Raw genomic sequence first — 23,467 nt, 5'->3', positions numbered from 1 at the left:
TAAACTCTGACTTCTGAGTATTCTAACAACCCACAGTAATCAAGCGAGGCATCTGGCCTGTGGTTTTGGGTTCAGAGGCAAACACACAAATTATTCTCTTTCTGGTTCTAAATCCAACCAGAATGGAAGATAAGGGGTTTAGGATAAAATGTTTGAGGACTTTATATACAACTGCAGCCAAGTAACAAGAAACTTCTCAATTATCCTCGCTTCACAGAAGACAGCTAACAAAGTTTTTCTGTCCCAAACAAGGGCATCAACAAAATCCACATTAAGAGCTGACAAATACAGGCTGTTTCATTTGTTTTCTTTGTCCCCGTTTCTGAAGTAGAGAAGTCTCCACTCTCTAGGACAATCCAAACCACAGGTTTTCTTTAGAACCCTAAACTATCTCAGCTCTGGAAAATACAGATTGTATTGACAGACATTAAATGTATAAAAACTTCAAGGAAAAACAAAAACCTGTGGGAGCCAGGTCTCCTTCAAGATGGCTCCCAAATATCCCATCTCCACCTTCTCTCACAGGGCAACAGGGCGAGTGTGACCAAGAGAACATGGCAGTAGTGACTGCGGCTTCTGTCCTGGGGTCCCTCCCCCTTCCTCACATACTGCCCCGTGGGGGAAGCCAGCTGCCTTGTCCCGGGCTGAGGGAGAGGCCTGCGAGCTAAGAAAGCAGATCCTGGCCGACAGTTGCGAGGAACTGAGGTCAGCGAACAACCACGCAGTGCGCCTGGAGTCTTCCAAGGGCCTGCGGCTGGCTGACAGCTCCACTGCAGCCTCGGGAAAAGTCTGCAGGCAGGACGGCTCCATCAGGCTGCTTCTGGACTCCCGACCCACAGACGCCGCGAGATGACCAAAGTGGTGAATGCTTTAATCTGCTAAATGCTGGGGCAATCTGTTACAGGGCGCTAAGGTAACTGATGTAAAAATTCAAAAGACAGAGACAGATCCTGCAACAACAGAAGACTGCTCCAAGACAAAGACAAAGGAACTTAGCAAGAAGCTGCACAAAGCACAGAACCTGCTTCCTAAAAACGTTACACATGGCATTCCCCATCAATGTAAGAAATACACACGCAGCAGCAGCTCCTCAAGCAATAACTACGTTTCAGATCTGGAGAAGGCTACTTTAAGAAAAAATGTTGAAACAAACAAAATTACTGGATTTTCCCGCAGGGACTGTTTCCTGTTCTGGTTAGGAGGAAGCCACACTTCAAATAACCAGCATAAAACACTCTTAGGGTTCGAGAAGTCGATGGCAGAAGCCACAAAGATTTCTGAAGGCAGTCCCATGGAGAACCGATTCCTCCTGGAGGATGGGATTCTGGGAGAAGCTAAGGGAAGAAGAGCTAGCGCAGACAGCGAGTGGACGCAGATGCTGCAAGCACAGAGCAGAGAGCAAACGCAAACCTGCTAGCATGTGGCTTTCCATGGCATCCTAACCCTCTGCACCACGCAGACTTGCTCAAGTGGCAGGTTACACACACTCCTCTCCCCCCCCCCCCCATTCTCGCCAACAGTCAGGAGTCTGGTGCACTAGGAGAATTAGTCAGCAAATGAAGAGAACTAGTGCTGTAACATTCAAATCCTGAACAACTTTTAAAAACATTTGTTTATTTGACAGGTTAAGAAACAGAAAGAGAGAGACAGACAGAGAGCTCCCTTTTGCGGCTAACTGTCCGAATGCTTGGGTAGTCAGGGCTAGGTCAGGGCTGAAACAAGGAGCTGGGAACGCAGTCCAGGTCTCTCATGTGGTTGACAGAGCCCAACTCCTTAAACTCCAGGCACTGGAATCAGGGGCCAGAGTTGGGAATTGAACCCAGATACTCTATGTGGGACACAAGCATCTTTACTGATGTCTTAGCAGCTAGGCTAAAGATCCACCCCTTGAATGCATTTGTGATTGGGAGGTTATCTTGAAAGGATATATCAAAGCATCAAGGATATAGTATCTACCTTTTTTCAAGACATCAGGTTGATTTCACTGTCCCACAAAAGGCAAAAGCACCAGGGAAACAATACATGTCAAAATGCAACTCAGGCAAAATGGGATCCAGACTGAACAGAAAGTGTCATAGAGTGAGACAGATTTGTGGTCAGCGGGGGCTTCAGGGACTCTGTCATAGGAGGACAGGCCTGTCTTCACTGACATCAGACTTTACTGCTTATGACTCAAACCACCCCACCACCAGTCCTTTTCCCAATTTACAGCTTCTCTTTTCCTATGCACTGGGAAATGGAGAACTGAGTTTATACAGATATGTCTGTTAACTGGGTCAGACAGGCAAGGCATAGTGTACTGGGGAATGCTGCGAAAGGATTCATGAACCAAACCGAGTCAGAGCAGAGATTCTGTAATAGCCAAGTACATGTGAAGTGGTGACCTAAAGCTACAAAACGAAGGCTGTAGCTCTTCAAAGGTTTTCACCTTTTGCTTTTTTTCCCTCCTTACTTTGGGATAGGGGGCAGAATGGAGTATTACCATAACTTAGAATGGTCAGAATAGTGCGATGTTCATGAAATGATTTAGTCAAAAGTAACTCTGATTTCAAGGTTGCCAAAGCAGCTGGGACTGCTGCTGTAGATTTGTTCTGAGAGGAGGAGCAAAATTTCAGAATGGAGGGGACCAGAAAGAAGGAGCTAAAAAAAAAAAAAAAAAAAAAAAAATCCACATTCCAAATCCCCGCCTTGTGCTGCTGACTCATTCCAACTCGAGCCCATTCAGGGCTGGACTTCAAGAAACCCAGAGAAAAGAGCAGCTTGGAGGCCAGGAACCTGACTGTGGCTTCTGCTGAGAGTTCAGAAGTAGGGGGTCACATCCTAAGGAATATGAACTGCATCCTTGGAGTACACATCCTAGCAGTAAAGGCTGTATCCTGGCTGCTCCACTTCCAATCCAGCTCCCTGCTAATATGCCTGGGAAAGCAGTGAAGGATGGTCCAAGTGTCCAGAAGAATCTCCTGGCTCCTGGCTTTGGCCTAGCCCAGAGCAGTCCATTGCAGCCTTTTGGGGAGTGAACCAGTGGATGGAAGACCTGTCTCTTTCCCTCTTGCTCTGTAACTCTACCTTTCAAATAAATAAATCTTTGGAAAACAAACCGAAAAACAAACCAACCAAACAAAATCCCATTAAGCCCGGACAGGATCAGAGTGTCTGCCAGCTACCTTCAGAGTAACTCTTGGGAAAACTGTAACTGATAGAACTTTATTTTTCATTCATGATGTCTAACAATCAGTAAAAAACAAACAAGAAACAAAACAACAGAAGGAATGTTAAAAAATCAGAACAAATGACTAAAAATCACCAAGCACCAACAAAAAACCCAATAGCAACAGACACATGGGTTGGGATAGGCACTTTAAAAACCATGATTAGCATCTCCAAGAAAATGGAAGAAAAACCTGGATGAAATAATAGAGAATTTCAGTAGAGAACCTACTGGAATCTACAGATAACTAAAGAATCAAATGGATATTCTAAAAGTAAAACATGCAATATCCTTGACAGAAAGTTCTATAGGGTTAACAGAGGACTGGAAATAGCAGAAGATAGTAATGAGCTCTGGACACAGGGTAAAACAGAATGGCTAACATGAATTAGAAAAATTAATAAAAAACGAGCAGAGGATAAGAGACAGTTACAAGGCCACTTATTGGGAGTCCCAGATGAAAGAGAACAAGAGAAGGAGGATATGTGAAGAGATAATAGATGGAACTTTTCTAAAACTGGAGAATGAATTTAGCCCACAGATTCAAGGTCAGAAATCCAAAGATGAATAAACATTAGTAAAACCATACTCAGTCACATGATCATCTGAGTTGTCTAACACAGTAAAACAAGCAAGGCATAGTGTTTATCAGAGAATGTTGGGAAGAGATTTATGAATGGGGATCAGGGTCAAATCTCAAAGTTACTGTCAGTTTTCCATGAAAATTTCTGAGACAAAATCTTACTAGATATTAATTGGACACATATGGTCCACGAGTACTTGAACAAATGGACATTTCCCTAACTCTACAGAGAAATATGCCAAGTATGCAAAACTGAATACATGGACTTTTTTTTGGCTAAAGGCAGACAAAAAGCAGAATGATACTTTAGTCATGTGCTATCCCCCTTCAAACCAATAAATATCTCAGAGGGGCCTGTGCTGTCGCATAGCGGGTAAGACTGCCACCTGCAGTGCTGGCATCCCATATAGGTGCTGGTTTTAGTCCTAGCTGCTCCACTTCTGAACCAGCTCTCTGTTGTGGCCTGGGAAAGCAGTGGAAGATGGTGCAAGTCCTTAGGCCCGTGCACCCGAGGGAGACCCAGAAGAAGCTCCTGACACTTGGCTTCAGATCGGCACAGCTCCGGCTATTATGGCCATTTGGGGAGTGAACCAGCGAATGGAAGACCTCTCTCTCCCTCTCTGCCTTTCCTTCTCTCTCTGTGTAACTAACTTTCAAATAAATAAATAAATCTTTTATATATATATATATATTTTTTTTTTTTTTTTGACAGACAGAGACAGTGAGAGAGACAGGCCGGCGCCGCGGCTCACTAGGCTAATCCTCCACCTGCGGCGCCTGCACACTGGGTTTAGTCCCGGTCAGGGTGCCGGATTCTGTCCCGGTTGCCCCTCTTCCAGGCCAGCTCTCTGCTGTGGCCCGGGAGTGCAGTGGAGGATGGCCCAAGTGCTTGGGCCCTGCACCCACATGGGAGACCAGGAGAAGCACCTGGCTCCTGCCTTCGGATCAGCACAGCGCGCCAGCTGTGGCGGCCACTGGAGGGTGAACCAACGGCAAAAGGAAGACCTTTCTCTCTGTCTCTCTCTCACTATCCACTCTGCTTGTCAAATAAATAAATAAATAAACTGTTTTACTTTATACTCTAATTTTATATCATTCATTTCTTAATGAGACACTTTCAGTTACTGAGCTCCACTTGAATCCTGACATGAAAATGTAGACTCTTGTGTAGAAATTTTTCCTTTGGCTTGGCTGAAGTCATACACAGGACATCTTCAGGAAACCTTATAATTACACTAAGGTGTGGGGGGCAGTCATTTACAGTAACTTAAAGGGATCTTCCATCATAGAATATTAGTCCCTATCTGCATCTCTATTAAGGACTACATCCAATATTATCCTGGAGGTAAGTGTTTATCTTGTTTATACATTTGAATGTCCTCATTCTTATCTCTACCACCCAAATCTGTTTACCTACATTATCATTTAGGAGGTATTCTGTGATCATGGATTAAAAAACAACAACAAATGAACATTACCACGAAAAACCATATGCTCTCAAAAGGCTAACAAGCTGTTTGGACAAGACCTTAAATACTTGTAGGTTATTTTTAAATAGCTAACACAATCACAGATATTATCAGAAATGTGCTAATGGATGTATGTGCAAACATGAAGCAGTGTATTAGAACTACAGTAAGTTTCTTTTCACATCGACTCCTCCTGAATGTCTTATTATAAATTCTAAAGCATACCACCTAAATCTTAAATGCAACTTTCAAAGTGTGTCAAGTTCTTCCAACCTCTTTCAATTATATCACAGACAACAAAAAGACATGGGCTCAGCTGCTAGGCCACAGCACAAGTGAGCGTTGTAAGGATACAAAGAGGAATTCGGAAACATCAGGACCTGGGTCTTACATTCAGAATTAGACAAATGTCTCACTTCTCCACTGCCACTGTCAGCTATACCAGTGACTTCCACTTTTGCTAGAACTGTCCTCACCTATGAGGGTTTTAAAAAATGCAGATTTCAGGCCGGCGCTGCGGCTCACTAGGCTAATCCTCCGCCTTGCGCCGCCAGCACACCAGGTTCTAGTCCCGGTCGGGGCGTCGGATTCTGTCCTGGTTGCCCCTCTTCCAGGCCAGCTCTCTGCTGTGGCCAGGGAGTGCAGTGGAGGATGGCCCAAGTGCTTGGGCCCTGCACCCCATGGGAGACCAGGATAAGTACCTGGCTCCTGCCATCGGATCAGCGCAGTGCACCGGCCACAGCGTGCTGGCCGCGGCGGCCATTGGAGGGTGAACCAATGGCAAAAAGGAAGACCTTTCTCTCTGTCTCTCTCTCTCTCACTGTCCACTCTGCCTGTCAAAAAAAAAAAATGCAGATTTCTATAAATGGTACTTTGAACATGCATTAGCTTTATACTTCCTGTCTAAATCCTACTAAAATTAATTAAAAAGGTATTAACCCGCAAGAACCAAAAGAACCAGAAAGAAGACAACAGCTAATAAGAGGTGCTGACAAAATTTTAGAAATGAAAATGGATGGGGGCCCAGTGCTGTGGGGCAGTGGGTAAAGCTACCACTTGCTGTGCCGGCAGCCCATATGAGCGCCGGTTCAAGTCCCAGCTGCTCCACTTCTGATCCAGCTCTCTGCTTTGGCCTGGGAAAGTAGTAGAAGACATCCCAAGTCACTCGGCCCCTGTACCTGCGTGGGAGACTTGGAAGAAACTCCTAGCTCCTGGCTTTGGATTGGCCCAGCTCTGGCTGTTGCAGCCAACAGGGGAGTGAGCCAGCAGATAGAAGATATCTCTGCCTACCAAATGAATAAATCTTTAAAAAGAAATAAGAAAATGGATGGACAAAATGAAGCCAACACTGAGTGGGTGAGAGAGAGCAGAAACCTCAGCGCCTGTGGGTGTGTGGGGGGAAATCAGTAGCCACAAAACCCCAGAAAGGCCCAGGAGGCCACGGCACTCCTCCAAGTGTGGGTGAGGACTCCGAGTGTGTCCTGTGCTGCTGGAAGAGAACATCACAGACTGGGCAGTCCACAAGGCACAGAAATAGGTTTGCTCCAGGGTTACAGAGGCAGAAAGCTCAAGATGGAGGGGCGGCATCTGGTGAGGTCCTGCCTGCTTGCTTGCACACGGCAAGCCAGTGTGCATAGGAGGGAGGTGAAGGGGACCACACTTATTTTTATCAGGTTAATTATCACCCACTCCTGTGGTAATGAACCCACTCCCCAAATAACAGCATATATCTACTCTGTAGGTCAGAGCCCCCATGACCTAATCACCCCTTAAAGGCCCACCTCCCAACACTGTTGCATTAAGTTTCCAACACATGAACTTCAGGGGACACAGTCACACATTAACAGGTAAGAACCAAAGCTTTAACATTTGTAGGAGAGACCTTTAAAGCTCAGTATTTCTATCCGTGCCCCATATCACAAGGGCATGACCTTGCTCAGGTGCAACACAAGAGGCTTACCCCAGACATAATGGGAGCAAGGGGGAAGCATCACACAGAAACAGCATTATGTGAAAAATCTACTCTGATGTTACTGCTGTTAAGTGTGCTGTGATCAGCAGGAGAGGGGGAGGGGGAGGGGAGGGGGAGGGGGAGAGGGGGAGGGGGAGGGGAGGGGGAGGGGGAGAGGGGGAGGGGGAGGGAGAGGGAGAGGGAGGGAGAGGGAGAGGGAGAGGGAGAGGGAGAGGGAGGGAGAGGGAGAGGGAGAGGGAGAGGGAGAGGGAGAGGGAGAGGGAGAGGGAGAGATCAATCTTTCATCTACTTGTTCACTCCAATGGCCAGGGCTGGACCAAGCTGATGCCAGGAGTCTGGAACTCCATCTGGGTCTCCCACAAGGGTGGCAGGGGCACAAGTATTTGGGCCATCTTCTGTTGTTTTCCCAGGCATATCAGCAGGGAGATGAATCAGAAGCAGAGCGGCCAGGACTCAAAGTGCCACTCATATGGGATGGTAGCATCATAAGCTGCAGCTTAGCCTACTGTGCCACACTGCTGACCCTAAACAAGGAAGATGTCTAACTGTGCCTGTTGCATTAGGCCTACAACATGGTATAGTCTGTAGATCACATTCATCCAACTGCTTTCCAGAAAGAACCAAGGAAACGGTAGGACATCTAATAATAATGTCTCCTTCCATGAAGGAAATGTTCAATTCTCCAATACTCAAGTCCAGTTTGTCAAAAGCAAGTTTTGGCAAACTGCATAACAACCTGGTATGATGAACTGAGACCCCTTAAAATTCTGGTGCAAGAAGTTAGAACATTTTAACTGAGTGCTAAGGGCAATATTCACATCTGACTAATTCCAGTAGCAGAGTGCTCCTCATGCCACTGCCTCCACAATTATTTTTTAAGAAAAAACACTGGAATTACATTTGGTTCTATGTAAAAGAAAAGGTAGGAGAAAAACACATGATTGCATATGAAGCCATTCCACTGAACAAAGATATGCCCTTGTCATACTTGGCCAGTTTGGATTTTTAAATGCTATACAATGGTTTATGCTATAAATTATTCAAAGGCTTAACAACTGGATCAGGAAGAAATTTGAAGAAAGTTACTACACTCTATAAGCATTAGTACTGACTATTAGTCCAATTAAAACTCTGAGCTACAGGGGCCTGACTGCAGGGCCTGACTGGGCAAGGCAGTGGAAGATGGCCCAAGTGCTTGGGTTCATGCCACCCATGTGGGAAATCTGGATGGAGTTCCAGGCTCCTGGCATCAGCCTGAAACAACCCCAGCCACTGTGGCCATTTGGGGAATGAACCAGCAAACAGAAGATTTCTGACATCCTGCCTTTCAAAAAAATGAAATAAATTCTAAACAAACAAACAAACAAAACTCTATACTACAAAGACACTTCAAAAGTTCACGGAGGGGCTAGCGCTATGGCGTAGCAGATAAAAGCCACTGCCTGTGCTGCCACATCCCACAAGGGTGTTGGGGTGTTGGTTTGTGTCCCAGCTGCTCCACTTCTAACCCAGCTCCCTGCTAACGGCCTGGGAAAAGCAACAAAGATGACCTGAGCGTTTGGGCCCTTGCCACCCACATGGGAAACCCAGATGAAACGCCTGGCTCCTGGCTTCGGCCTGGCCCAGTGCTGGCTGTTGCAGTCATCTGGGGAGCGAATCAGTGGATGCAAGATCTCTCTCTCTCTCTCTCTCTGTCACTTCCTCTTTCTCTGTAACTCTGCCTTTCAAAATAAATAAATAATTCTTTAAACAGTGAGTTCATGGATGGGTAGGCATTCTGCTACACTGCGTTAAGCCGCCACTGACAATACCAGCATCCCATATCGGAGCATCAGTTCGAACCTTGCCTACCCCGCTTCTGATCCAGCTCCCTGCTAATGTGCCTGGGAAGCAGCAAATAATGGTTTAAGTACTTAAGTCCCTCCCACCTACATGAGAAACTCAGATGGGGTTCCTGGCCCCTAATTTTGGCCTGACCCAGCAGAACTGTTTCAGCCATTTAGGAAGTAAAGCAGCAAATGGAAAATCTCTCTCTCCCTCTTTCTGTCACTCTTCCTTTCAAATAAGTAAATAAATCTGTTTTTTTTTTTTTAAGTTCATGGAAAATGGAATTAAAAAATGTTTATTTGGTGCAAAAAACTGCAATCTATGCATAGTTTTTCCATAAAACATATTTTCCATGAACATATTGAAGACTCCTCATATTTGTACAAGGGAATCTCTGGATAAAATACATCGAGTACTAGGTTATTACTAACTCATTGGAGGCATCTACCTGTGAGTACCATGTGCCACTGCTCCAAGGACTACCTGCCACGACCCCTCCACAGCCAGCGTGACTTCTGCCTTCCCTCCAAGCCCAGTCACAGACGAGGTCACAGACCTTCTCCTCCAGTGCCATCAGGGCGCTCCAGCTTGGCCTCCTTGTGCTGTCCTTCTGCCACCTTCACGGCGACAGCGCGGCAAATGGCCCCAAACTTTCTATCCAGCGAACGGACTCCGGCCTCTCGGGTATACCTGTCATCAAAGAAAAATATTTTATCTTTGACTACATACTACCTGTAAAAATAGACAGACATAATGTGATCAACTTTTTTTTTTTTTTTTTTTTTTTTTTTTTTTACTTAAGTAACAGTATACATTTAAAAGTTCATTATTATTTTTGGGTACTAACTTCACACTTACAATGCCTCATTAAGGACTTCTTATTTCTCATTCAGATGTATTTTCAGCCACAAGCATTTCCTTTATACAGATTATCTTTAACTATTACTCTATACCTAAAGTCTCTGATTAATAAATTTATATCACTAAAATAAATTTGGTAACACAAAAAACACCAATTACTCCTTGATGATATGTTTAAGTTTTCTTAAATAAAGCTTATCCATTTAAGAAAAATTCTAGATAAATTTATTCTTGAAATGTTGCTGTAAGAATCAGAAAATTGCATTCTTTGTCCAACTAAAGCAAAAAAAAAAATCTGAGACAGAAACCAGATTTTTACTAGGAACTATGGCAATCCTCTTGGTGTATTTTCATCGTGGAGATTCCTAAAGGAAGAAAACATGACAAGTGATGCAAGCACTGAAATTTTGTGAAACAGACTCTACATGTGCTTAAACAGAGCTGCTTTCAAAACTTATATATTAGATCAAATTCTATAGGTAATTCCATAAACCATTATACAGTGTAGGCATTTCTAGTCACTCAGCCTTGGATGGATTTGAATAGGCAACATCAGGCAAAGAATGCAGCTTAATATGAAAAACTGGATTTGATCAGGCATTTAGACACTTAGACACATACTCTGACTTAGGAAAGCAGATTGTAAAAGTCTTGAGAATAGCTAGATAAGAGCCTTGGTCAAATGTTCTAAAGTCAAACTTACCCAGAGGTAGAAAGACGTAAAGCCCACATTAATAGCTGCACACAATTCCAATGAGGAAGGAAACGAGGAGGCATCTTAACAAACAAACAAGCTGGGGCGGGCATCTGGCTCGGCAGTTAAAGCGTCCACTGGACACCTGCATCCCACATCACAGTGCCTGGCGTCAAGACCTGGCTCTGCTCCTGATCCCAGCTTCCCGCTACTGTGCATCATGGGAGGCAGCAGGTGATGGCTCTCTGCCACCCATCAGGGAGACCTGGCTCCAGACATTTGAGGAATGAAGTGGCAAATGTGAGCTCGCTCTCTCTCTCTCTCTCTCCCTCCCTCCCAACCTTCATCCCTCTCAAATTAAAAAAACAGAACTCATGGTAGCTTCCTAGATATCTCAGTTTTAAGGGTCTGGACAAAAGATGATAGCAACAGGACTGAGGAAGCTCATGAGGCAGCAGCACACGTATGCAGAAACAGAACCATGTTCAGAATGATTTGGAACTTGCTAAAAGCAAGGACAACAACAAAAAATAGTATCTTATGAATGCAGAGCAACAGTGGGCTAGGAACTAACTGCAGCTATCACTATCAGATGACTCAGAAAGTAGCCACATCATTCCCTATTTAAGATCATCTTTAAACTGGAAAAGAAATGTCACACAGGTCAAGTGGGGATTGGCTACTTCTCATAACAATTCGAACATAAAAATGCTACATTCGCCAACTTTCAGAGGACATGAAATTGATGTGTTTAATGATAGTCAAAATTAATGGTAGCTAAAGCTAATAAAAATGTACATAATTACAAACTTCCATATTTTGGTTAAAAAATTCAGCTCTATAAATACAAAATGGAATATACTGAGTTGGCAGAAATTCACTCTGGGGCAACAGATTAATCTAAAAAATGTTAAGAATCTAGATATAATCATAAAACAATAGAGTCAGGGTAAAAGAAACACAGCCATCCTATGCATGAACTGTCAGGCTACATCTGAAACACTGTGTTCCGCTGCAAGAAGCAAACTGACGGTCAGGACGCAGCCAGAGACGACTAACCAGGTGGTGACAAGCTTTGAGGCCAGGCCCAGGGGAATGGCCCAGAAAACAGGGGTGTGCAGTTTGAAGAGAACACTCACAGGGCACAGACTGGCAGCACTGTTTTTAGTGCTGAAAGGACTGTACCAGGGAGGAATCACGCTTAGATTCCAGGGCTCCCATCTAAGACAGAGTGGAAAATTGCAGAGAAGTGATTACACACAGTATCTTTGTAATAATTAGTCCTCACCAAGAGGTTGTTGGCAGTAAGTACCCTAGAACTGGAAGAGTTTGAGAAGGGAGGTGAGGATGACTAGAATGTGAAGGGTTCATGACCATGACATGCCCCCAAGGTGAAAACTCAAACACTAATACTGTATGTCCTAGGTTTGGCACCCCACTACCTATGCAATATTTATCTTATTTACTTATTTATTTGTTTTTGACAGGCAGAGTGGACGGTGAGAGAGAGAGAGACAGACAGAGAGAAAGGTCTTCCTTTTCTGTTGGTTCACCCCCCAATGGCTGCTGCGGCTGGCGCACCGCGCTGATCCGAAGGCAGGAGCCAGGAGCTTCTCCTGGTCTCCCATGTGGGTGCAGGGCCCAAGCACTTGGGCCATCCTCCACTGCACTCCTGGGCCATAGCAGAGAGCTGGCCTGGAAGAGGGGCAACTGGGACAGAATCTGGCAACCGGGACAGATCCGGCATCCCGACCGGGACTAGAACCTGGTGTGCAGGCGCCACAGGTGGAGGATTAGCCTACTGAGACACAGCGCTGGCCTGCAATATTTATCTTAAGTAGCACATATGTGTTCTGCTTTATTAAAACAATGCTTGTATTAAAACTAATTAAACTGCTCTGAGAGACTTCTGATGCCCACAGCTTTTATGAGATGTGACGTTTTGAGCTATGAAGTTTATAAAAAAGGAACTATTTCTCCAGGTAACAATGAGGAAGCACAAATAATAAGCACCAAGACCTCTTACTCAGATTCAGATAAGATAGGGGCTTTTTTGCCATTATGTACACTTTACAGATAGGGCAGTTATTCAGAGTTAAGTGACTTGTTGACAATGACCCAAAGACATCATGATTATCATCTGGAATTAATGCTATTGTTGGAAGACTCTGGCATATAAATCACCCGATTTATTTCTTTTGGCATTATCTGCACTGTACATCACACAGCAAGTGAAGAAAAGGAACTTCGAGATCACAGAGTCTTCCTATTTGGAATACATATTTCAAGGCGCCCATGGGAAGGCTGGCATAGATTTCACGGTAGTCTGATTGACCAATCTCTAAGCCAAAGTTCAAGACGGTCTTCACATTTCTGGAGAAAGCAGTTCCCAGAGAAGGGTTGTATGAGGAGTGCTTGGCACCTGCCACACTTGCCGGATGATGCAACGGCTCTGTAACATCAAGGCACGCAAACAACTAGAGGCTAGGATAGATCTAAATTCTCAGAAGGGTGCATTTTCCATGCAAACAGGCAGTCTACAAAGTACACTAAGCAATATTCTGCTCAGATAATTTATGTACTGTTTGTCCCAGGCTTAAGCACTTAGTAGCAAACTTGGGAAAGTACATTCTCTATTATTCCAGTGTTAATTCTCAACCAAAACTCTATGGATTTTTTTAAATCCCTCAGTCAAAAAAGAAAATCTGAATAATCTAAAACAGATGTCTCAAACTAACATTTTACTTCTTAAGAGAATTCAACAACTTTCAAGATCTTTCCACATGTTTGGTTCTTAACTTTTCAGATTAATCTCTTATTGTTATTGGGACAAAGAAATTCTGGGGGTGGTTGTCTGGTACCGCAGTTAATATGCCACTTGAGGGGCCAGCACTCTGGCATAGTGAGCTAAACCTCCCCCTGCAGCACCGGCATCCCATATGGATACTGGTTTGTGTCCCAGCTGCTCCACTCCCCGGGCTAGCTCTCTGCTATGACCTGGGAAAGCACTGGAGGATGGCCCAAGTGCTTGGGCCCTTGCATCCGCATGGGAGACCTGGAGCAAGCTCCTGGCTCCTGGCTTCAGACTGGCTTAGCTCTGGCTGTTGTGGCCATTTGGGGAGTGAGCCAGCAGACAGAACTCTCTGTCTCTCCCTCTCTCTGAAACTCATTCTCTCAAATAAATAAATAAATAAATAAAAATCCTAAAAAAAAAAAAAAAAAAAATAGAAGATGCCACTTGAGATATTGCATATGTACTGGAGTGCCTGGGTTCCAGTCCCAGAGCCACTCTGAATTCCAACTCCATGCTAATGCATATCCTGGTGGACAGCAGTTCCAGGAGCTGGGTCCCTGCAACCCAGATGGGAGACTCCGATTGAGCTCCCGGCTCCCAACCATTTCCATCTATAAGTCCTTCAAATAAAATAATTTTTTAAAAAAGACAAACTAAACTCTAGCTCAATGATGGTCCTCAGCTTTGAAGAAATTCTGTGTTCTTTATGAATTCCTGTCCAACACAGAACCTGGGTGAATCTCCAGGTACAGCAATGATTATTGGGAAGTTGTGGGACAAAGAGAAATGGATGCTGTAGATGCCAGTCCAACAATCTCCTTTGCAGACGGAAGCATGAGCAAGCCTCGGGATGGCTGACTAACCTGGTGATGATGTCCAGAGTAGTGGCCTGAGGGATCTGAACCTGCTGCGGGGTCAGCCCGTGTTGCGCCAGCTGCTTTGGGATCAAGTGCCTATGGGCAATCTCTATCTTCTCCTCCTGGGTATACCCTGGAAAGGAAGAAATTCTGTTTGGTAATTATTCATGGAGCTCCCACAATTCCGTGCTTCCAAAGTGAACCAAATGCAGATTCAAGAGATCATGAAAGGCTCCAAAATTCAAGGAATTTTCAAATTCATGACTGAGGGAGGGCTCCAGAACAGTTGTTTCCAGAACCAGAACTGTACATTTCAGCAACAAAATAAAAACTAAGATGCCCCTTGCATCCAATAAAAGTTTTGCTTCTATATGTTTGAATGAAAAAAATCTATATGCTTACATATGTTAATATATTTAAGACTTTGTGTTCTTACTTATTTAATAGCCTGAATAAGGAAAAATTTACTTTGTCTTTAAATTCATTAAAATAAATTCTGCCTAATGTGTCCTTTCCATTTTACAAGCAAAAATTAAAAACGTGAGTTGGTAAGACATCTTTTGACTAGAAAAATATTAAAAAATACTGGAAAAGCCAGAAGACAGGACACCCAAATCTGTAGTAGCCGTCTAGATTATTTCACTTCACATCAGTGTATCTTATGGATTTGCTGCTCAATTTGGAATTTCCAGGCAATTGGGTCTCATTACTCATGTTAGTCTTGTAAACACACAAAATCAATGGTTTACTCCTAACTGTATTTTCAAACTGAATATAAGAACCTATAGGGCTTACAGATCATTAAGGGATCCAACTGTCATTCATTTAACAGTAAAAAATACAGATTAATATGAAAAATACATTTAGAACACATTTATTTTAGATTCTTTAAATATATTTAGCTTCTACTCTATTTTCATTTTAACAAATACCCACTGATACTTGATCTCTTAGGATGAAAAACACTAGAATTTATTTGCTGTACATAATGAAAGTGTGTATTTTGCACACTCCAGGGAAGACATGGTAAAAAGGTATTATGTGACTTCACCACAGATCCAACTAAAAAGAGGAATTTAGAAGCACCATGTACTTTTTTGTAAAAGTGAGGCCAGATTTAACATGGGAAAGTCCAGTTATTCTCCAGGAACCACCTCTGACTCAGAACAAGTGATGACAGAACACTTTCCCAGAGAGCTGGTAAAGAGTTCAACATTGGATAGCTGGGAAGCTAACCCGACCATGAGAACACCTGTACTTGGTTTTTAAATTAATCACTGTTGTTTATCTCTTACTGTGACTAATTTATAACCTGAAACTCATCATAGGTATGTATGAACAGGAGAAAACATCATGTAGACCTGTATAGTGTTCATTATATCTGCAGGTTCATGCACTCACTGGGGCTCTCGAAATGTAACCCCCACAGGTAACAGGAAGGTACCTGAGTTGGCAAATGAACTCCACAGCATGACTAATTTTAAAGAGTTATGCTCAGAAAGGCAAGACACATCAAACAATGGTTTTCTTCATGAATCAGATACCTGGGACCTGAATGATCTCCATCCTGTCCAGCAAAGCAGGTGGAATAGTAGCAGTGGTGTTGGCAGTGGCTATAAAAAGAACTTGGGAAAGGTCAAAGGCCACATTTAGATAATGATCTGTGAAGTTATGGTTTTGTTCAGGATCCAAAACCTGGAGGAAAACAACAAATATTTAAGCAAAGTTACTACCTCCAACAGAAAGCTGCATAAATTAAAACACACAAAACTGCCGTCAAAGCTGATAGCAAGATTGATGATGCTGCTCAGCGTAGTTTGGGAAACACTAGGCTAACAGTAAAGCTTGAACATCCTCCTCTGCCTTTCCATATTCTAAAGATTCTTTTTTTTTGACAGGTAGAGTAGACAATGAGAGAGAGACAGAGAGAAAGGTCTTCCTTTTCCATTGGGCCACCAGTGCCCACTGTGGCTGGTGCACTGCGGCCGGCACCCCACGCTGATCCGAAGCCAGGAGCCAGGTGCTTCTCCTGGTCTCCCATGCGGGTGCAGGGCCCAAGCACTTGGGCCATCCTCCACTGCATTCCTGCGCCACGGCAGAGAGCTGGCCTGGAACAGGAGCAACCAGGACAGAATCTGGCGCCCCGACCGGGACTAGAACCCAGTGTGCTGGTGCCGCAGGTGGAGGATTAGCCTATTGAGCCGTGGCGCCGGCCTCTAAATATTCTTTTAAATGAAATATGTTCAAGGTCAAAAACTGCTGAAAATATATAACAGCAAAAAAAGCAAAAATCACATTTTTTTTTTTTAATTTGGAAGGCAGAGTTACAGGGAAAGAGGAAGAGACAGGACAGAGATATTCCATTCCTTGGTTCACTCCCAAAACAATACGGCTAGTGCTGTGCCAAGCTGAAGCCAAGAGCCAGGAGTTTCATCTGGGTCTCCCATATGGGTACAGGGGCCCACACACTTGGGCCATTGTCCACTGCTTTCGCAGGTGCATTAGCAGAGAACTGGATGAGAAGTAGAGCAGCCAAGACTTGAACCAGGGCTCACATGAGATGCCAATGTCGCAGATAGTGGCTTCACCCGCTGCACCTACATGCTGGATCCCAAAATCATCCTTTAGAATTTTTTTTCTTAAGTCTATTTATGAATGACTCCTACAGTGTGACCATTATCAGTTACCAACCCTGCAGAGCCCATTCTCTTCTTGGCAACACATTCTATCCAAATACTATGGGAATATATGGTAAATATGTAGAGTGTTTTTACATTGTTAGGTTAAATTAATTGGTAAAATAATTTCAATATATTTGACCTCAAACATTAGCAGAAAGTCTGGTATAAATTCTTAAACTAAAAGAGTAATTTAAAATAAGAGTAAACTAGTAAAAATTACACAGCAAAAAACTGACTTAAAAACATCTTTAAGTAAAATCTTCATGTTTATTATGAACAAAATATCAATAGCTCTTAACAGTATTTTGACACATTAGACAATTTACCAATTAGATTCTTAAAATGAGTCACTGTATGTGAGAGACAGTTATCTTCGTTAGGTTACTCTTCAAAGTCTTCAGGTCGTGGGCATTGCTAAGAGGCCTACACAGGACATTAGATAAGCCTAAATAAGCCACTGAGTGCCTGCTACATGTTACAGAGAGTGGTAGGGCCAGAGAGAGAGAAGTCATCCATCTGCTGGTTCACTCCCTAGATGGCCACAACTGTGCTCATCTAAAGCCAGGAGCCAGGAGCTTCTTCCAGGTCTCCCACATGGGTGCAAGGGCCCAAGAACTTGGGCCATCTCTTACTGCTTTCTCAGGCCATAGCAGAGAGCTGGATTGGAAGTGGAGCAGCTGGGACTTGAACCAGCATCCATATGGGATGCTGGCACTGCAGGCTGGGGTTTTAACCGACTGTACCACAGCACGGGCCCCTTTTTAACACTAAAAAAAAAAAAAAAAATCTGCTTTTTAATGGCTGTAATTAAACAACAGATAATGTTAGATACGTTTTAGAGGCTATCAGAGACCTCTTCAAGAGAAGCAATTATTTTCCCTCAAAATTCTAAAACATTGGAGATTTTTAAAAAGAAGGAAAATTGGGGCTGGCACTGTGGTATACCAGGTTAAGCCTCTGCTTGTAATTCCGGCATCCCATATGGTTGCTGGATAAAAACCTAGCTGCTCTACTTCTGATCCAGCTCCCTGCCAAGGCACCTGGGAGGCCCAGAAGAAGCTTGGGGTTCCTAGCTTGCCGTTGCACCTATCTGGGGAATGAATCAGCAGTGGAAGATCTCTCTCTCTCTCTCTTCCTCTGTCTGTAATTCTGCCTTTCAAATACATTTTAAAAAATATTTAAAACAAAGAAGGAAAATTAATAAATCAATGTTTCTGGACTATAACTAGAAGTCTTTTTAAAATGCATTTCAAGATATTTAATCTGAGGACAGAAAACTAGTGATACCCAATTGGTCTGCCTGCATCTTTTAATTAGAAAAAAAAATGTGCAGAGTTTAGACAGCATCAGAAAGTCTCATCAGGGTGGGCATGTGGCCTAGTGGTTAAGATGCTGCTTGTGATGCTTACATCTCATATTGGAGTGCCTGGGTTCACATCCTGGCTCTGGTTCCAATTCTAGCACCCTGTTAATATGCACCCTGGGGAGCAGGGATAGCTTAAATACGTAGGTCACTGCCACCCAGGTGGGAGACCTGCATTGAGTTCCCAGCTCTGTCTTCAGCTGGTATGGGCATTTTGGGGAGTAAACCAGTAGATGAGATGTCTGTCTCTGTGGGTCTCTCATTCACTCTCTGCCTTTCAAATAAATTAAAGTGGTTTTTTTTTGTTTGTTTTTTTGTTTTTTTTTAAGAAAATCAAATAAAAAGGACATAGCAGGCAGAGCAGGAAGGCAGCTGAGTAAGATACTTCGGTGACTGTCTCCCCACAGACACCAATTTGACAGTTATTCATGTACCAAGTCACCTTCACAAGCGCTAAGGAAGCCAGGTGAGAGACCACAGCACCTGGCCTTAGCCTAACAATGAGAAAGGATGCACTGAAGCAGGCAGGCAGGGAGGAGTTGCTATTGCTCTCCCAGAGCCACACAGCACAGCAGGGGGAGAGCTGCCTCTCATGGAGGGGAGGAGGAGACAAAGTCCAGACTTGAAACCCCAGAGAAGACCTGCTACAGTGACACCCAGAGCTGGAAGGGGCCCATGGCTTCTGCCCCAGGTCAGGACCTGCGGGTGGGCCTTTGGACTCTGGGTCTGGCAGAAACCAGAGCAAAACTCCAGCTGCTGGCAAGTAAGGTGGTAATGTGAACTTAAGACTTTGCCTTGGCTGGCGCCGTGGCTCACTAGGCTAATCCTCTGCCTTGCGGCGCCAGCACACCGGGTTCTAGTCCTGGTCGGGGCGCCGGATTCTGTCCCGGTTGCCCCTCTTCTAGGCCAGCTCTCTGCTATGGCCCGGGAGTGCAGTGGAGGATGGCCCAAGTACTTGGGCCCTGCACCCACATGGGAGACCAGGAGAAGCACCTGGCTCCTGCCTTCGGATCAGTGCGGTGCGCCGGCCATGGCGGCCATTGGAGGGTGAACCAATGGCAAAGGAAGACCTTTCTCTCTGTCTCTCTCTCTCACTGTCCACTCTGCCTGTCAAAAAAAATTTTTAATTAATTAATTAAAAAAAAAAAAAGACTTTGCCTTGATGTTCAGAGCTAGGGCTGCCACAGTGAGACCCAGTATCAGATAAAGCTCAAAGACCTCTACCCCAGGCCTACCCCAGTATGCTGGGCCTTTTCATATCTTAGGTGGGCTGGGGTGGGGGTGGGGGGCAGTAGGCAGAATCCTTACAAGTTCTTCAGATTTGGCCCTGCTGGCTTCCAAAGCTGGGTAAGAATGCAGGGAGTCCAGTGGGGAACAATAGGGTATGAGACTGAATTGGGATTCAGGGACAATTCTGATTTTATCTCTTTTGGGCAATGAGCTAGAATGGCTGAGGCTTATGTCCCTGTTCCATCACTTATAAGGATGTGGAGATATAAGAGAATACAGTTGAGTTAAATCAGGAAAATATACATGATATGATCTGAGCAATTCAGAGACAGAAATCTTCAAAAAGAACCAAACAGAAAACTTGAAATGAAGAACTCAGTAAGTCAAATCAAAAAATACAGCTGAGAGGGGCTGGTATTGTGGCACAGTGGGTAAAGATTCCACCTGTGATGCCAGCTCCCTGCTGATGGCCTGAGAACGGCAGTGGAAAGTGGTTCAGGTGCCTGGGACCCTGGCACCCATGTATGAGACCCAGATGGGGCTCCTGGATCCTGCTTGGCCCACTCTTGGCCATCATAGCCGTCTGGGACATGAACCAGCGGACAGAAAATCTCTGCCTCTCCATCTCTGTAACTCTGACTTTCAAATAAGTTACATAAAAAAAAAAAAAAAAAAAAAAACACAGTTAAAGCTTCAACAACAGACTAACTCAAGCAGAAGAAAGAATATCTGCACTTGAAGATAGGTCTTTTGAAATATCTCAGACCAAAAATAAATAAAAGGAAGAAGAACTAAGAGCCTCTAACATCTCTGGAATACCATTAAATGAGCAAATATTTGAATTGTGGAGATCACTGAGGGCAGAGAGAGGAATAATGCCATAGAAATCATAAACAAAATTGAAAATACAGCTTCTAAAGCAGTACTAAAAGGAACGTTTATAACAGTAAGTGCTTAGATCAAGAACAAAGGAAAGAGTCAAATAAAAAAAAACTTAATGCTTCATATTAAAGACCTAGAAAAGTAAGAACAAACTAAACTCAAAGTCAGTAGAAGGCAAGAAATAACAAAGATCAGAGTGGAAGTAAATGAAATAGACTTAAAACAAACAAGCAAACAAAAAAATCAAAAGATTAATGAAATGAAGAGTTGAGTTTTTTTTTTTAAAAGATAAATTGATAAAACTTTACTAGACTAAGAAAAAAAGACACAAAACCCAAATAAAAAACAGATGAAAAAGGAGATATTACAATTGATACCACAGAAATACAAAAGATCAGTAGGAACTATTAAGAACCAACAAATTGCAAAAACCTAGAAGAAATGGATAAATTTTTGGACACATATAATTGACCAAACTTGAATCATGAAGGAGACATAGAAAACCTGAATAGACCAACAATGAGTAATGAGGCTGAATTATTAATAGACAGTCTTGTAACAAAGAGAAGATCCATGACCAGATGGCTTCACTGCTCAATTTCACCAAAGTTTACAGGAAAAACTAACATCAATTCTTTTAAAATTATTCCAAAAAGCTGAAAGAGAGGAAACACTTCCAGACTCATTCTATGAGGTCAGCATTATCTTGACTCCAAAACCAAAGACCCAACAACAAAAACAAAAAGAAAACTATAAATAAATATCTTTGATGAATACTGATGTAAGATTTTCAACAAAATACTAGCAAACAGAATTGAACAACACATCAACAAGATCATTTTCCATGACTTACTAGGATTTATTCAAGGGATGCAGAGACAGTTCAACAAAAAAATGATATATCACATCAACAGAATGATAGATGAAAATCATATAACCGTCTTAACAGATGTCTGCATCTGTGAGGCATTTGATAAAATTCAACATCCATTCATCATAAAAAGCCTGAACAAATCAGGTAGAGAAGGAACATAACACAACATAATAAAGGCTACATACAACAAGCTTACAGCCAACATCATATTGAATGGGGCAAAGATGAAAGCATTTCCTTTAAGATCTGGAACCAACAGAATATCCAGTCTCACTGCTCTTATTCAATATACTGCTGGAAGTTTTAGCCACAGCAATTAGGCAAAAGTTAAAATCAAAGGCATATAAATAGAAAAGGAGGAATTTAAATTACCTGTTCATAGATGACATGATTCTATACACAGAAAAGCCTGAAGACTTCACCAAAAGACCATTAGAACTGATAAATGAACTCAGTAATGTTGCAGGATATAAAATCAACAAACAAAAATCAGTGGCATTTTATACATCAATAATCAGTGTGCTGAGAATGAAATTATAAGAGCAATCAATTCATCACAGCTACAAAAATACTTTGTATAGATTTAACCAAGGATGTGAACGACTAGTGAAAGAAACCAAAGACACACAAAAACTGGAAGTTTAGTGACAGGTTAAAATTGATCAGGTTTGTGAGCTGGAAAACCATGCCTTCGCCATGCCCCGTATGACCTCATGCCCTTCATGCCACATCTGAGTGCCCACCAGCCAATCAGGTTAATTAACCACTCCCCTTTGAGAGTGGATTAAAAGCCTGGGACAGGGTGTGTCCGGCCTTTCTTCCTTTCTCTTCACCCTGGCCTCTTGCCAGTAGGGGGCTGGCTGTAGCCCTGAGCCTTCTAGGCTTCCTGGCCTAGATGCTCTTCCACTGGTTACTGGTGCTCGGTAAGAACCCAGATTTACCCCTCTCTCTCTTAGATAATGCTCTCACTCTCCTGTGCAACTTTCACACTAAATAAAAACTTAACATGTACCATGCTGCCTCATTCATTTATGCCAGTATTTAGAAATCTTTTCTAAATATTAGGCAAGAAACCACTCAGGCTTATTAATATTGGGGACTTATTAATAAGCATTTGGTGAAATCGTATCGCACCCCGAATTTTGATAGCATATGTGGCACTCCAGATGGGACTTCTGGGGAACTTTAAGGGGCCACATTTTCATACATATTTTAGGGGGCCAAATTCTGATATCATATGGTGACTCTGGTGGGATATATTCTGATATCAGAATGACATTCCATGTTCATGGACTGAAATAATTAATATTATTAAAATATCCATACTACACATGGTGATTTACAGCTTCAACACAACCCCCATCAAAATACTAATGACATTCTTCACAGAATCAGGAAAAGAAAAAAAAACTAAAATTCATGGGGGAGTACAAAAGACCTCAATTAGCCAAACCAATCTTGAACAAAAAGAACAAAGCTGGAAGCATCACAATACCTGATTCTAAGACACACTAAAGAGCTACTGTAAACAAAACAGACACTCAGATAAATGGAACAGAAAAGAAACCCTAGAAATGACTCCACGCATCTATAGTCAACTGATTCTTGACAAAAACATACATAGCAGAAAGGACTGTCTTTTCAATAAACAGTGCTGGGAAAACCAGATATCCACATGCAAGAGCTTGAAACAAACTGTCGTTCCCCCTCTTCGTGGAGGAACGACACAGGACCCTGCGCTGTTCTTTGGTCTGCTCGGCCCTCCCCGGGTTTGCTGCTGGTTCTTCCCGGGTTGGCTACTATCCCTTCCACCTCCGTGGAAGGGCAGTTCCCCCTGGCCACATTCCCCACTTCCGCAGGGGAGCGGCACACCGCCGGCCGGCTCTCTCGGGGGCTGCACAGGTGTTCCTTCAGCTAGATGTTCCCCTTAGATGTTCCTGGTGCATGCCGTCTCTCTCCTCCTTTATAGTCCTCCTCCGCCAATCCTAACTCGGCTGCCCACACGCCGAGTACGCTGCTCTCCAATCAGGAGCAAGTCCTACAGTTTATTGGTTGAACTGGAGGCAGCTGTGCGGAAGCTGTTTACTTCTCTCCCAGCGCCATATTGTGGGATAGCAGATGCATAGAATAAGTCTTAATTCCAGTAACTCAGTCCAGTCCGGGCTGCTCCCC

At 43.4% G+C, this 23,467-nt stretch overlaps 1 protein-coding gene across 2 annotated transcripts in view; it reads right to left on the bottom strand.

Annotated features, from left to right (window-relative positions):
• LONP2 (lon peptidase 2, peroxisomal) overlaps window positions 1-23,467 on the bottom strand; it is a 108,259-nt gene that overhangs the window by 28,855 nt on the left and 55,937 nt on the right. For both annotated transcript variants that reach the window (XM_002721344.5, XM_017350875.3), the window contains 3 exons: window positions 15,810-15,960; window positions 14,272-14,398; window positions 9,616-9,749 (listed from right to left, as the gene is read on the bottom strand). In XM_002721344.5, the coding sequence (XP_002721390.2) occupies window positions 9,616-9,749; window positions 14,272-14,398; window positions 15,810-15,960 (412 nt within the window). The remainder of the gene's footprint in view (window positions 1-9,615; window positions 9,750-14,271; window positions 14,399-15,809; window positions 15,961-23,467) is intronic.

This window comes from Oryctolagus cuniculus, chromosome 18 (genome assembly GCF_964237555.1).
Source record: "Oryctolagus cuniculus chromosome 18, mOryCun1.1, whole genome shotgun sequence".
In the NCBI taxonomy this organism is placed as follows: Eukaryota; Metazoa; Chordata; class Mammalia; order Lagomorpha; family Leporidae; genus Oryctolagus; species Oryctolagus cuniculus.
The sequence above is the reverse complement of the archived record's forward strand: the minus strand, read 5'-3'. Positions and strand labels throughout refer to the sequence as shown.